Genomic DNA, 13379 nt, shown 5'->3' on the forward strand with positions numbered 1-13379 from the left:
ACCTCTTCATCTGCACCACTATGTGAGCTCATCCTGTGCAGCAGGAGGAGAACAGATGGGAGCTGGAGGTGCTGCAGGCCCAGCTGGAGGGCGAGCGGCTCCACTGCCAGGAGCTGCAGCGCCGCTGGGCTGCCGAGAGATGTGAACTGCAGAAGGCGGCAGAGCGGGAGCGGCAGCTGCTGACCGACCAACTGCGCTGTGCCTGGGAGAAGCAGCAGGCCCAGGAAGAGCAGCAGCTGAAGGAGTGGGAGCAGCGGCAGCGGGCGACGGGGACCCGTCAGCTGCTGCTCTGGAAGGAGGCCGAGCTGCGCGCGACAAAGGAGCTGCTGCAGCGTGATTGCGATGCAGCCCTGCGCCAGGCTCGGGAGCTGCAGCAGCAGCTGGCCAAGGTGCTGAGGAACCCCCCCAGCAGCGAGGCGGCCCATGCCCAGCTGCAGGACGTCCTCAGCAAGCTGCGCTGGGAGACGGATGGTGAGCAGCCCGCCTGCATCCGCCACCTCCAGCGTCAGCTGGAGCTGGAGAGGAGGCTCTTCACCTATTACATCGTGGGGAGCTGGGCAGATGTGCTCTGTAACGCAATATCCTGCTCCCAAGAAAAAGAGGGAGCTCTGCACTGCCAACGTGCAGAGCAGGGCTCCAGTCGACTTGCCATGAAGGACGCTCACGTCCAGGTACGATGACACACTGAGAGAGTGGGGATTGTTCAGCCTGGGGAGGGGAGGCTCTGGAGAAACCACAGAGCGGCCCTCCAGTGCCTGAAGGAGACCTGGGGAAAGCTGGAGATGTACTGGTTGTAAGGGAGGGTAGTGATACAACAAAGGACAATGCCCTGAAAGTAGAAGAGGGGAGATCTGGATGAGATATAAGAAGACAGGACACCATGAGGGGGCAGAGGCGCTGGCACAGGCTGCCCAGAGAGGCTGTGGTTGCCACACGCCTGGCAGTGCCCCAGGCCAGGCTGGACGCACCTTTGGGCAACCTGACCTAGTGGAAGTTGTCCCTGCCCTTGGCATGGGCTTGGAACGGGAGAGTCTTGAAGGCCCCTTCCAACACAAACCATTCTGTTATTCTATGATTTTCTGGTTCTAGGTGCCAGAGACAGCCAAGGAAGACCTGGGGCTCCCGGGCAGCCGGCCCTCTCCCCGCCGGGACCCGGCACAGCCCCCCACCTGCCCTGCGCAGCGGGAGGAGAAGAGGCAGGAGCTGAAGGCACTGCAGGCCCAGCTGGAGGGCGAGCGGCTCCGCTCCCAGGAGCTGCAGCGCCGCTGCGCTGCTGAGAGACGTGAGCGGCAGGAGGCGGCAGAGCGGGAGCGGCAGCTGCTGGCCGACAAACTGCGCTCCAAGTGGGAGCGGGTGCGGGTGTCAAAGCTGCAGCGCCTGCGGGAGCAGAGCCTGAGGCAGTGGCAAGCAGAGATCTGCCAACTGCTGCAGGAGAAGGAGGCCCAGCTGCGCCAGATGCAGGAGCTGCTGCAGAAGCGGCGCAACGACACCATCCGCCAGGCATGGCATCTGCAGCGGCAGCTGGCGGAGGCGCTGCTGAGGTGCGACAGCAGCAGAGCGGACCGCAGAATGCAGCAGGAAGTCCAGCGGCAGCTCTGCTGGAAGTCCCATGCAGAGCAGGCCGTGGAGAGCAAGCGCCTCCAGTGTGAGCTGCAGGAGCAGAGAAGACACTTCCTGCAGTACATCCTGGAGCACGTGGAGGGGCAGCCACGCGTCTTCTTCAACAGGGCCAGGGCCTGCCATCGGGCTGTAGCAGAGGTGGGTGTTCAGGCTACAGAACAACAAGAGGCCTGCCCACCTGAGCGCAGGGAGCAGCAGGAGCAGAACACCCATCTCCTGAGTAAGCTGAAGGAGCTGCAGAGACGGTGCAGCCTCCTTGAAGAGAAGAGCAGAAGCTCTCAGCAGATGTGGGAGGAGGTGGAGTGGCTCAAGGACAAGATGCGTACGCTCTGCCTCCGTACCCAGCAGCTGCTGGAAATACTCCGGCAGCTCAAGGAGGCCTCTTCCGCATCCAAAGACACCACAGAGAAGGCAGAGGAGGTCAACCAGCTGCAGGGACAGCATGTGGAAAAGGAGGCTGCAGAGCAACAAGAGGCCTGCCCACCTGAGCACAGAGAGCAGCAGGAGCAGAACACCCATCTGCTGAGTAAGCTGAAGGAGCTGCATAGACAGTGCAGCCTCCTTGGAGAGAAGTGCTGCCTGCTGAGGAGCAGAAGCTCTCAGCAGATGTGGGAGGAGGTGGAGTGGCTCAAGGACAAGACGCGTACGCTCTGCCTCCGTACACAGCAGCTGTTGGAAAGAGTCCGGCAGCTCAAGGAGACCTCTTCTGCATCCAAAGAGGCCACAGAGAAGGCAGAGAAGGTCAACCAGCTGCAGGGACAGCATGTGGAAAAGGAGAATGAGACGGCCAAGGAAGACCCGGGGTTCCCAGGCAGCACCAGCAGCAAGCTGCTGGAGCAGTGCAGCTACCTCCAACAAGCCCTGAGGAACCTGGAGAGGCACTGCCAGGCCCTGAAGGCCCAGAACCACCTGCTGAGAGAGGGACGCTCTCCAGAAGCGTGCCAGAAGCTGCAGAGTCTCCAGCAGGCTGACATCAAGCTTGGAGCGCTCAGCAAGCGTCTGGAGGAAAAATGCACACAGCTCCAGGAGATGGGGAAGAAGCTGAGGCCGCACAGAAATCCCAAAGAGGAATGCCCCAATCCCCAGGAAAAGCCAGGGGAGTCAAAAGTGTGGCCAGTGGCAGTCTGCATCTACATTTTCGCAGACCATCACCTCCAAAATGAAGACTCTTAGCTCGTCACAGCTACAAAATCCTTATGAGGGCCCTAATGAGGACCCAGAAAACGAGCTTCCACTGACAGCTGGACAATACGTTTACATCTGTGGAGACATGGATGAGGATGGCTGGTTTCTGGGAGAGCTGACGGATGGCACAAGAGGACTGGTCCCTTCCAATCTGGTGGAAGAAGTTTCAGACGATGACCTGGATATCACCGTGCCTCCAGGGCTTCGTGATCTCCTGCTGGATACCGATGATGAAGAGAGACCAGGAAGCAGGAGCAGGGGCAGAAAGTGGTCACCATCCAGAAATCTGTGTCCGTGTGTTGGCTCAGCCTGGGGGACGCCAAGATTCCTCTCCATAAGACAGCAACATCCCATCAAGATTCCACCTTTCTGGATGAAGGCTACCTCATGCTCCACTTGATGTTCAAGTGGAGTGTGGTCCATCAGCAGGAAGGCCTTAAAAATTCATCCCTTGTAAGACTGAGAATTTATTACATTGGACTGGACTAAAACAACAAAAAACACCAAAAACACCAAAACAACTTAAAAAAATTTATATATTATATGTTATTTATATATTATCTATATTATAATATATGATATTATAATATATATAATATAATATATATAATATACATTATATACATAATATATATAATATAATAAATACAATGATAAATAATATTATATATATTATAATATTAAAAAAATACTAATAAAAATAACCAAACCCAAAAAGTGTGTCCAGTCTTCTTGTTTTTAGACAGTCTGCTTTTGTAAAGGTACAAGGAAAGGTAGAGGCTGAGGAAAGCCTCCAAAATCTTTCTCAAGCGCTCTACCTACAAGTATTAGAATGAAGAGAGAAAGGAATCATCACTGCTTGCCTCTGTTCTTTGGGACACCTTAAGCACCTTGGAAGGCCGCACTTCCTGAGCCCTACAGACAGTCTGTCCCAAAGCAGCTGTTTGATCATTTCCATTGGGTGACAATGCATAGCGCTTGCATCGTCTGCAGGCACGGACTCAGATGCAAATCCACATCCTTAACTGTAGGTCCGTACATCCTTTATATACATGCTCCAGCTCCCCCTTGAAATTTTCTTTCTGTCCCTACATGTCAGCATAGCACTTAGCAAGTCTCCTTCACGTCTAGACACCAACTGCCCATACAAGTGCGTGTGATAATGCACGCGGCTGCCGCCAGCACTCTGTGTAAAGAGAAACTGTCAGAGAGCTGCACATCAGGGAGGGGTTTCTTGGTCTCAGCCTCTGCTTGCTTTTCTGGCTGGCTGTGAGGGACGCTCACGACCAGGTGAGATGGCACACAGAGGGCGTGGATCTCTGGGAGATAGGAGAGTTACATTCCTTGGAGCCAGATGTGCATTCTTCATTCTCAAGTGTTGAAATCTCTTCTGGTGACAAAGCTGGTGAGACTCAGACAGAGGGATGCCGGTGGATGAGAAGGCCAAAAAGACAGCAAGAGCTGTAACAGTACCTGTGGGAGATGCTGATGAGCATGGACTTGATCAGCCTGGTTCTCCAAGGAAGGTTTTGGAGAAGGCAAGGGGCAAGAGATGGGAGCGCAGGGAGACAGAGAGATGCTCTCAGCCAGCATTTGTGTGCCGGGGACAGAAAAGCCACTGGCACTGGAGTTTCTTGCTTGCTTGCAGGAGACTCGAGCTTTGTGGATGTGGCCGTGTATTTCAGCAGGGAGGAGCAGGCGCAGTGAGTGCTCTGCCGAGATGTCATGCCGTAGACATATGATTCTATGGCCCTGCTGGCAGAGGGCTTTGCTGCCTTTCCTCCTCATGAAGGCATCTTGGGCACTGCAGAGTGAGCCTGCACATGCAGCAGAATAAGTGCAGTGCATTTCCTTCCTGATGAATGCAACAGCAACTACAAAAGAAACACGAATGAGTGTGAGTTTCAAAAGAGATTAATGTGCTCTGGACTCTGAGGAAAGACCCACAGTCACTGCTGGCAAGCAGGTGTCAGTCAGCCTTTCAATGAGGTCAGGGAGGGATGAAACAAGGCTCCAAGTATTTGTTGCACAGTTGAGTTGCTTCCTGCTGTGCTTCACAGCACAACGTGTTTTTATAAAGATGAATGCCTGGGAAACGGAAAGACTACTTTCATACATCTTGTTTGTGTTAGTTGACTGCAGTTCCAACCAGCTGGACATACAGGGTCTGGCTAATGACACCTGGAAGGAGGTACAGGCAGGAGGCCCAGCACCCTGCAACCTCCAGGTGAGGGAGAGCAGCCAAGGATTCCTTTGGGACCTGCAGGTTCACTGTGTGCAGCAATACATGCAGGAGCATCTGAGTATAGAGATGATGGCAGAGGTACAGAGCTAAGCATCACAGAGAGGGAGAGTTGCTCATCTTGTCTCCCATGGTAAGACAGGAACTAGGAGCCACGAGGAAAATGTGGCCGCATTCTGCTTTCCTCTTCTGTCCCACACCAGCCCCGTCAGAGGGGAGGAACAGCCACGCTTCCACTGAGATGTTCCTCTTCATGCACAAATGAGCGTGCACGGAGCTGTGGGCAGAGCTGGGGCTGCACACACGTGGGTGTGCACAGGTGTGTCCACGCACTGCAGAGATTTGTGCACGCATGTGGGAGGGTGTGCAAGGACGAGGTGGTACGTGTGTGTGTGTGTGTGTGTGTGTGTGTGTGTGTGTGTGCAGGGATGGGGTGGTACGTGTGTGTGTGTGTGTGTGTGTGTGCAGGGATGGGGTGGTGTGTGTGTGTGTGTGTGTGTGTGTGTGTGTGTGTGTGTGTGTGCAGGGATGGGGTGGTACGTGTGTGTGTGTGTGTGTGTGTGTGCAGGGATGGGTTGGTACGTGTGTGTGTGTGTGTGTGTGTGTGTGTGTGCAGGGATGGGGTGGTGTGTGTGTGTGTGTGTGTGTGTGCAGGGATGGGGTGGTACGTGTGTGTGTGTGTGTGTGTGTGCAGGGATGGGGTGGTACGTGTGTGTGTGTGTGTGTGTGTGTGTGCAGGGATGGGGTGGTGTGTGTGTGTGTGTGTGTGTGTGTGTGTGTGTGTGCAGGGATGGGGTGGTACGTGTGTGTGTGTGTGTGTGTGTGTGTGTGCAGGGATGGGGTGGTACGTGTGTGTGTGTGTGTGTGTGTGTGTGCAGGGATGGGGTGGTGTGTGTGTGTGTGTGTGTGTGTGTGTGTGCAGGGATGGGGTGGTACGTGTGTGTGTGTGTGTGTGTGTGTGTGTGTGTGTGTGCAGGGATGGGGTGGTGGCCATTTGCACGAGCACAGAGGTGTGCAAAGCGGTGGGCGATTGCTCCGTTGAAGCAAGAAGCAAGCGTGACAGTGCTCCAGTTGTAAGGAAGTGCATTGCTGGAACAGGGCAGAGCTGAGCCTGCAACTGCAGCCTCCTTTGCACAGCCCAGCTCTCAGAGGGTGAGACAGTTGTGCTTCCTGAGCAGCTCAGGGACGTTGTGGACAGAAGCAGCCGAGTCCAAAGTTCCTGGTGTGAAGTGCTCCGAACATCGGGCTCTCTGGGCGAGCTCCCGGCTGACAGCACTGCTCCCCTCTGCCCTCGCCCGGGCCTGCTGGGAGCTGCAGGGCCTGCTGGGAGCTGCAGGCCCCGCAGGAACTACCACTCCCAGGATGCTGTGCGGCAGCACCGGGCGCCGCCATGACAGTGCTGTGTGCAGTGCTGTGCAGGGCTGGGCCTGTGGGCTCAGGGCACCGGGTGCTCCTTCCCTGAGCCTGCCAGGAGGTAAGGCACCGTGAGGGTGGTTTGGGGGAGACCAAAAGACGTAGAGAGGACGTAGGTGGGACGTGGAGGTGAGATAGATGGGGCATGAACTGGATCTAGAGAGAGGGGTGAGAAGGCAAGGTGGATATCCGACAGGTGGGGACAGGGGCCTGTACAGGTCAAGGGCCAAGTCCAGCTCTGCAAGCACAGCGACATGTCGGGGACGCCGGGCTGCGGCTGGGGATGGAGCAGAGCAAGATGGAGAAAGGGGGGAACATTCAGGGAGCGAAGAAATCTCCAAGTGGGGCTTTCTCCATAGCTCAGCCTGCAGCGCAGCCACACGACCTAGGCAGGCCTCAGACTGGGATCCTGCTGCTGGGTGCTGCAGGGTGCAGCCTGGCTCAGTCCTCTCTGCACCTGGGGACTGATGGCTGTGTCTGGGATGGCAGTGAGCCTCCTCCACTCCAGGCTGAGCCACTCAGCTCTCCCAGAATCCCCGTCCATCCCCCTTTCTCATCCCTCCATTCCCACGCAGAACTGACTGAGGAGGGGAGGGATGGGTCCAATGGTGGTGGCAGATCTGGGACACTGCCCTTTCTGCTGCCCTTTCACATTGCCCTGAAGGTGGGCCCGGGGGCCTGGGGAGGTGGGCTTTGTAACTGAAGGAACGGCCGCAGGCAGGCAGAAATATGGCAAAGACATGTAATCATTGAACGTAGCAAACAGTCAAGAAATGACAGTATTCCCAACCATTTCCCATCCTAACAATCTGTTCTGATCCCACCCCCTCAAACTCCCACCCCCAATCAACTTCCCTCCCTCTGCCAAAAACCTCCCAGCCCCCTGTTGTAATCCAAGAAGAATGGCAGCAGCCATGGATCAAGAGAAGGACTTGACAGAGCAGCAGCTGTGGAGCAGGATAAAGAGCAAACCGTGTTGGTGGTGGATGCGGCAGGCAGTGCCAGCAGGGCGTCCCCTGCTTCAAAGTGCACCTTTCCTCTCTCACCCACCACACATTCTCTCCTGCATTCAGGGTCTGAGGGATTTCTTCCAGTTGTACTCCATATCCGCGTGGCCAGTGCGTGATACAGAGCCCAAGTGGAACACCTGCTTGGAAAATGAAATCAACTCCCCCATTCAGTTCTATGAGCGTGTGCCTTCCTCTCAAGTGATGCGTGGTCATATTTGAAAAATCCAAATTAGTTGGATATAAGAGAGGTAATAGCATCATAACCGAGCATTACTAATACATTCAATGATTATTGCCGCAGATTCCAGCACCATTTGTAACATCAGACCCCATTGGATTCACATCCAATCTATTAACATAGTAGAAGCACAAGATAACCTGGATAATGCCTAATAACTCTGGTTCCTGAGACAGTAGTTGGCGAACCTGAAGGCAAAAGGTCAGACCGCTAGGACAAACAGCCAGACAGCAGTATGGTTAAATATGGCTGCGTCCATCGACTGCCCGAAAAGCCATGCTTTTATAGCAGACAGACGAGGGCATTTAAAAACCACAGACACCAATTGGAGGAAAGCTACCGCAATAACAACCCTAAAACCCCCGTTGAAAGCCCCGAGCTACTCATTCTTTTCCTAGAGGTGTCCTTGGTTCTCATGCTGTTTCTCCCTCCACAGCTGCTGCTGTGTGAAGCCCTTCTCTTGATGCATGGCTGCTGCTCTGTAAAATTCTTCTGGTATTACAACGGCCCCCCAGATTCCCACCCCAATAATTCCTTCCTCCAAATTGCAACACTGAATTTCAAGTGTAACATTATCAGAGTACAATTTCTCCCCCAGAATTGCCACCGCACCAAGTTCCCTCCTCATCTCCCTTTCTGCTCTTCTCGTCTGCGCGTCTTCCTTACTTTCACCCTGTCCTTTTTCTTCTGGTGATGGATATCTTCAGGCTGGAGGAGCTCTTGTCTTGCTGCAGCCACCCCAGCATCCCTTGCCAGCTGTGCTGTGCCCAAACTCATCCTCGCTGATCCATGCCAGCCGATCATCAATGTCAGCCATGTCCTCCGGGCTGCCTGCGCTTGTTGTCACTGCTGGAACAGCAGTCTGGAAAAGGCAATCTGGAAAAGTAAGTTCTTTGTACTTGAAAACTTCTCAGTTCCTTCTGATCTCGATATACAAAGTAGTTCCAAGTCCCTGTAGCTTTTGTGTTTTCTTTTGCAGAAGGATTCTGTGATTCTGTGTGATTCTGTGATCTTTGAGATCCTTTTCAACCCAGGCCATTCTATGACTGTACAGTTCCATACTGGAACAAATATAAAATGCTAACTATGTAAAACATGGAGTAAAACCTGTGTGATTTGTCCACACCAGGAGGTGATTAGAAAACAACTTGTAAGCTACAAAGCTGCTTGCTGGAAAGGAAGAGAAAATAAAACTACAAGAAACAGGGAAAACATTTCTTCCTGAAAATAGGAAGAATAATGGACCTGCCATGAAATTTGGGTGAAGCTGCCTGATTTTATGAAGCTATTCACATTATTTTCTTGGTGCTGTGTTTCCCAAATGAGTGGTTTCTGGCTCTGCTGCAGCACCAGTCTGCATGTGAACATCAACTCTACTCTCCATCTGGGAAGATTAAGACTTCACTTCTCCCACCAGCACCACTGAATTACAGTTACTCAGTGATTAAACAAAGGAATCCTTAAAGAAGGGTTTACAGCTGTCCTGTTATCTGAAGTGCTTGGCGCATTCTGATGCTATTAAGCTCTATGTATTAACAAGTTAAAAAAGAAAAGGTAGGCATCTGATTGTTGTGACAGTTTCTAAGTTATTTGGAAAGCTGTACCACCCAACCACTCCTTCTATTTGATGAAGGTGACAAAGCTCAGTTTAATTTCTGACTGCTGTTTAAATTCTGAAGCTCGAGCTGTTTCCTGGAGCAGAAAAAGCTCGGAAGCTGTCCCTCCTACAAGCAGGCACCTCTGAGCAAAATATGACATCTCAATTTCTGATGGTAAGGTCAGGAGATCTGATACCAGCGTCTAGCTTTCGGCTTCATGCTATGTTAGTGGGACCTTTGGCATCTAGCACTTAATGATCTTGAAGGTTTCTTCCAACCCAAGCCCTCCCATGATCCTATGATTCTGTGATTTCACTCAGGTTTATTAAGATGAGATGAGTTCTCCTAAATGCACTGTTCTCCATATGATTATATTTGGAGTCTTAAATTATAATTGGGTGACTTAAACCAGACACCAAACTTTCTGATGGCCAAAATGAAATGAAATCAATCCTTGACTGTGTAAGTAGTCTGTAACTAGAGCCCATCAGGTAATTCCCAGCCTCCTGCCTGTATCAGTGGCTGCACACAGTGAAAAAGTCTGATGGGATTTTAACCTCTAAAATGTTCCAAAGCAACCAGAGGGTGAATATATTCACTATGCAAATACCTGCAGGAATAAGCTTGTCATGTATGTCCTCAGGTAGCACAGTAGTTAATGGTGGGACTCAGTAGGTCATGCTGAAAGTTGAGTCTGCTGATCTTGAAGGTCTTTTCCAGCCTACATGACCTTATGCTAATATTTCTGTATTTATTTCTGTTCAGCTCCCAGAAAACCTCCCACCCAGCCCCCAGCTGACCCCGTGGTGGAAAATAAAACAGAAACCTCAGTGATGCTGGCATGGACCCCTCCGAAGATGCACCGCCCCATTCCAATCAATGGCTACGTCGTGGAATGCAAGAAACTAACTGGCTTCACCTGGGTGAGGTGCCACGAGTCTCATGTCCCCGTCCCAGAGTTCACGGTGGGCAATCTGTCTGAAGAGGCTGATGATCAGTTCCGAGTGTCTGCAGTCAATGCGCATGGACAGAGCCCGTCTCTGGAATTCCCAGGGAGCGTGCACCTTGGTAAGCACAAAAACCCCAGTGGAAATGGGTCAGTGTGTGCTGAGCAGCTGTGTTGGTTCCCTAAAGATGCTTCCTTTGACTTTAAGGATAGCAGTGCATTAACACACCAAAGGCTTTCCCTTATTCCTAGTTCTCCTATCTCCTATCAAACTCCAGCTACCACTAAAGTGATACAAGTTATGTTTCTGTGACAGGGACATGAATATCCTTATCTTTTGATATCTCATATGTGCAAGATCTGTAACAGATCTTAAGCATAGAAGTGCTTCTTCCAGCACTCATGCAAAGGGAGAAGTAGAAATGTCCCTATGATTTAATCTTCCATCTCTAAATGAGATACCAGACTTGCATCTAAAGAGCATTAAGACATACATGTTGTTCTTCCTCAGAACCAGTCCTGGTTGTGAAATCCCCCCTAACAACTGGTGAAGCTGTACCTGGAGGGGATGCCATGTTTACTATTGACCTTACAACAACGTGTTGCGGCACTTGGTACCTCAGTGGTAAAGTCTTACAGGAAAGCGAGACCTGGATCATCAAGAGAACCCAAACTACTCACAGCCTAATCATAAAGAACGTCACCAAGAACGAGGATGGAGCAGAAGTGAAATTTGTTGCCAAAAATGTTGATGTCAGCAGCAAGATGAGAGTGAGAGGTATTTGCTTTGATCCTTCTCCTTTCCTCTTACAGTCAAGGCATAGTTGCTGTGATCTGATGATTAGAACTGGGGCTGCAGGCATTCACGGACTGTACCAAATACCTGAAATTGCATCCCATGGACTGACGTGAGTCCTGGTAATGACCTAAACATGATAGCACTGAGTGTAGGGTAAGCCAATCTACCCAGCTGCTTGGTATCTGAACCAGATTGCTTCATGCCAGCTGATGAATGTCTGCAGTTCACAGCTACTGGCCAGTGCATTCAGTCACCAGGTTTACCACTGCATCACCATAGAGCAGTACTTTCAGCTCCAGGTTCAGACAGCCTTTCTGATTGCACTGGAATAGTTTAGAAGTAGGGGAGCAATCATTCCAATAATATCTCTATCAATCAGCTTTGCATGACAAAATAAAACAAATAAAGATTCATTATGGGAGGAGCTGTTTGTCATTGGGTGGAAACCTCCGCAGAAGCATGTTTAGAGCATTATTAATCAGTAGAAGGAGATGTTTGGTTGATTTTTACTTAGTAAATCCGGCAAGAAGAACAAATTAAATATCTTGAATTGCTCAGCACCTACACAATGATGAGTGCAGGAACAGAAGGTGATACTTTTTCAGAGATCTTGCAGCAAACATTGACCACGTTAGCCTGATATAAATTGAAATAACGAGGCCTTTGCTCCTGACAGGTGCTGCAGTGAGATTTACCTAGAAGAGCAAAGATGTAGAAAAGATCTCTGCTCCGCTGCGTGAGGAAGCCAAACTGCAGGCTGAGCTTTCAGACACAGGTGCTACTGTGGAGTGGATGAAGGATGGGAAGGAGCTCAAGGCCAGTGAAAAATAGGAACTGCACATTGTGGGGAAGAAACACACCCTGAAAATTCACAGCGTCTCCATGGATGATGCTGCAAGTTATCAGTGCATCTGTGAGGGGGATAAAATGCTCTATCAGCTTTCAGTGAAAGGTATGTGACAGTCTGGGCTGTCCTCTTCCTGCCCAGGGCCAGCAGACTGCATTCACCTGACTCCCCGACAGTCCAGCTGTTGTCAGACAGCATCTGGGGTGTTTTCAGTGGCTGTTTTGACTTGAACTGGCCAATCTGCTTTGTAGAGCCATTTGATTTCTGTGTTCTGTCCTGTGATTCGTCCCTAAGATATAGAGGAAATGAAGGGAAAGATAGGAAAAAGAGCATCCCAGCCTTCCTGCTCTTCTCTCAGGGTGGCCACGAGAGATGATGTAAACAGCTCTTTTTGTAGCAGTGATCCCAAATGTAGAAGAGACCTGTGAAGAGTCACAGGGATGTTTACTTAGCTGTCATTCCATGGTGGGCTTTTTCTTGCACAGATGTAGAGAGAAACTTAACTTTCCCACGCAGGTCTCTGTTTTGCTGCAGGGTGTAGGTCTGATCTCTGAGATCCACACGCTGGGCCTTGATTGCAATAAATGAGAGCCCTTTGTTTTCTCCAGTGGAAGACTTTCCATTTCTGCAGTACCCTCTGCAGATGACACAAATGCAAATGCACCTTCTTCCCAGCAACAATTGCCTTTTTTTTTTCACACTGAGTATGCATGAGGCTCTTCATCATATTCTGCTGGCTTGTCACCCTTGTTGATCCATGGAGAAACAACAAAGCCCTAGAGTAGTGTATGCACTTTGGCATTGGAGAGCTTACTTAATTGCTTCTTCTCAAAGAACAAACTCCAGAGAGACATGGAGACAGCTCCAAACAGAACTGAATAATGGGACTAAATTGATGGAGAGCAGAACTTCCTGCCAAGGCTTGTCAGCTAGTCTTAATTTTGCTTTTCTTCTCTCAGTCATGTTAGCATAATATTTCATACTGGCAGGTCTGCCCCCAGAATTAACTGAATTAGCTGATGGACGTTTCCATGTGCTTTGCACTGTAATGTGACTATCAAATGAGTAATCAATGCTGTTATTTTAAAACCTGTGTTGGCAAGCTGTAAGACAAACAACTGCTGTTGGTAGCTTGGTTACTGCAGAATCAGCTTTCGTGTATCTCATAGATAGGGAAGAGACCCTTAAGGGTCAGCTAGTTGGACTGCCTGGCAATGAACAGGGGCACCGCAGCTCCATCAGGTGCTCTGAGCCCTGTCCAGCCTGACTTTGAACATCCTCAGGCTCACCAATCTTATACCCATGCCACACACTCGCAGTATTTCACCATTCAGCATCACCACTTGTATCTTCTCTTGCTGTAAACCAGAGCTAGCTGGTAAATCATCTGCTGTGCGGGTCAGCTGTGTCTCTCCCATGGGCATCACGTGGCTGCTGGGAGGCTCTGAAGAGCTGCAGCCAGAGGTGTGTCACCCGCTGGG

General features: G+C 51.0%; 1 protein-coding gene across 1 annotated transcript; it reads left to right on the top strand.

The window, feature by feature from the left end:
- Positions 1–590: 590 nt before the first annotated feature.
- On the top strand, positions 591–3494 carry LOC146752953 (uncharacterized). Its single transcript, XM_085531236.1, has 2 exons — positions 591–671; positions 1090–3494. The coding sequence occupies exons 1-2, from the start codon at positions 651–653 to the stop codon at positions 2791–2793; spliced, it is 1725 nt and encodes a 574-aa protein (XP_085387362.1). The 5' UTR covers positions 591–650; the 3' UTR covers positions 2794–3494.
- Positions 3495–13379: the final 9885 nt, after the last annotated feature.

The sequence above is a fragment of the Coturnix japonica genome, unplaced genomic scaffold (genome assembly GCF_054131305.1).
Source record: "Coturnix japonica strain WE unplaced genomic scaffold, WE-NBRP24 Scf040, whole genome shotgun sequence".
Classification (NCBI taxonomy): domain Eukaryota; kingdom Metazoa; phylum Chordata; class Aves; order Galliformes; family Phasianidae; genus Coturnix; species Coturnix japonica.

What these genes read in the sequence shown, in the direction of transcription:
- LOC146752953 (XM_085531236.1), top strand. Translation starts at nt 651, where the DNA reads ATGAAGGACGCTCACGTCCAG. An exon ending in TGAAGGACGCTCACGTCCAG is followed by an intron (nt 672 to 1,089) that starts GTACGATGACAC and finishes TTCTGGTTCTAG; the next exon opens with GTGCCAGAGACAGCCAAGGA.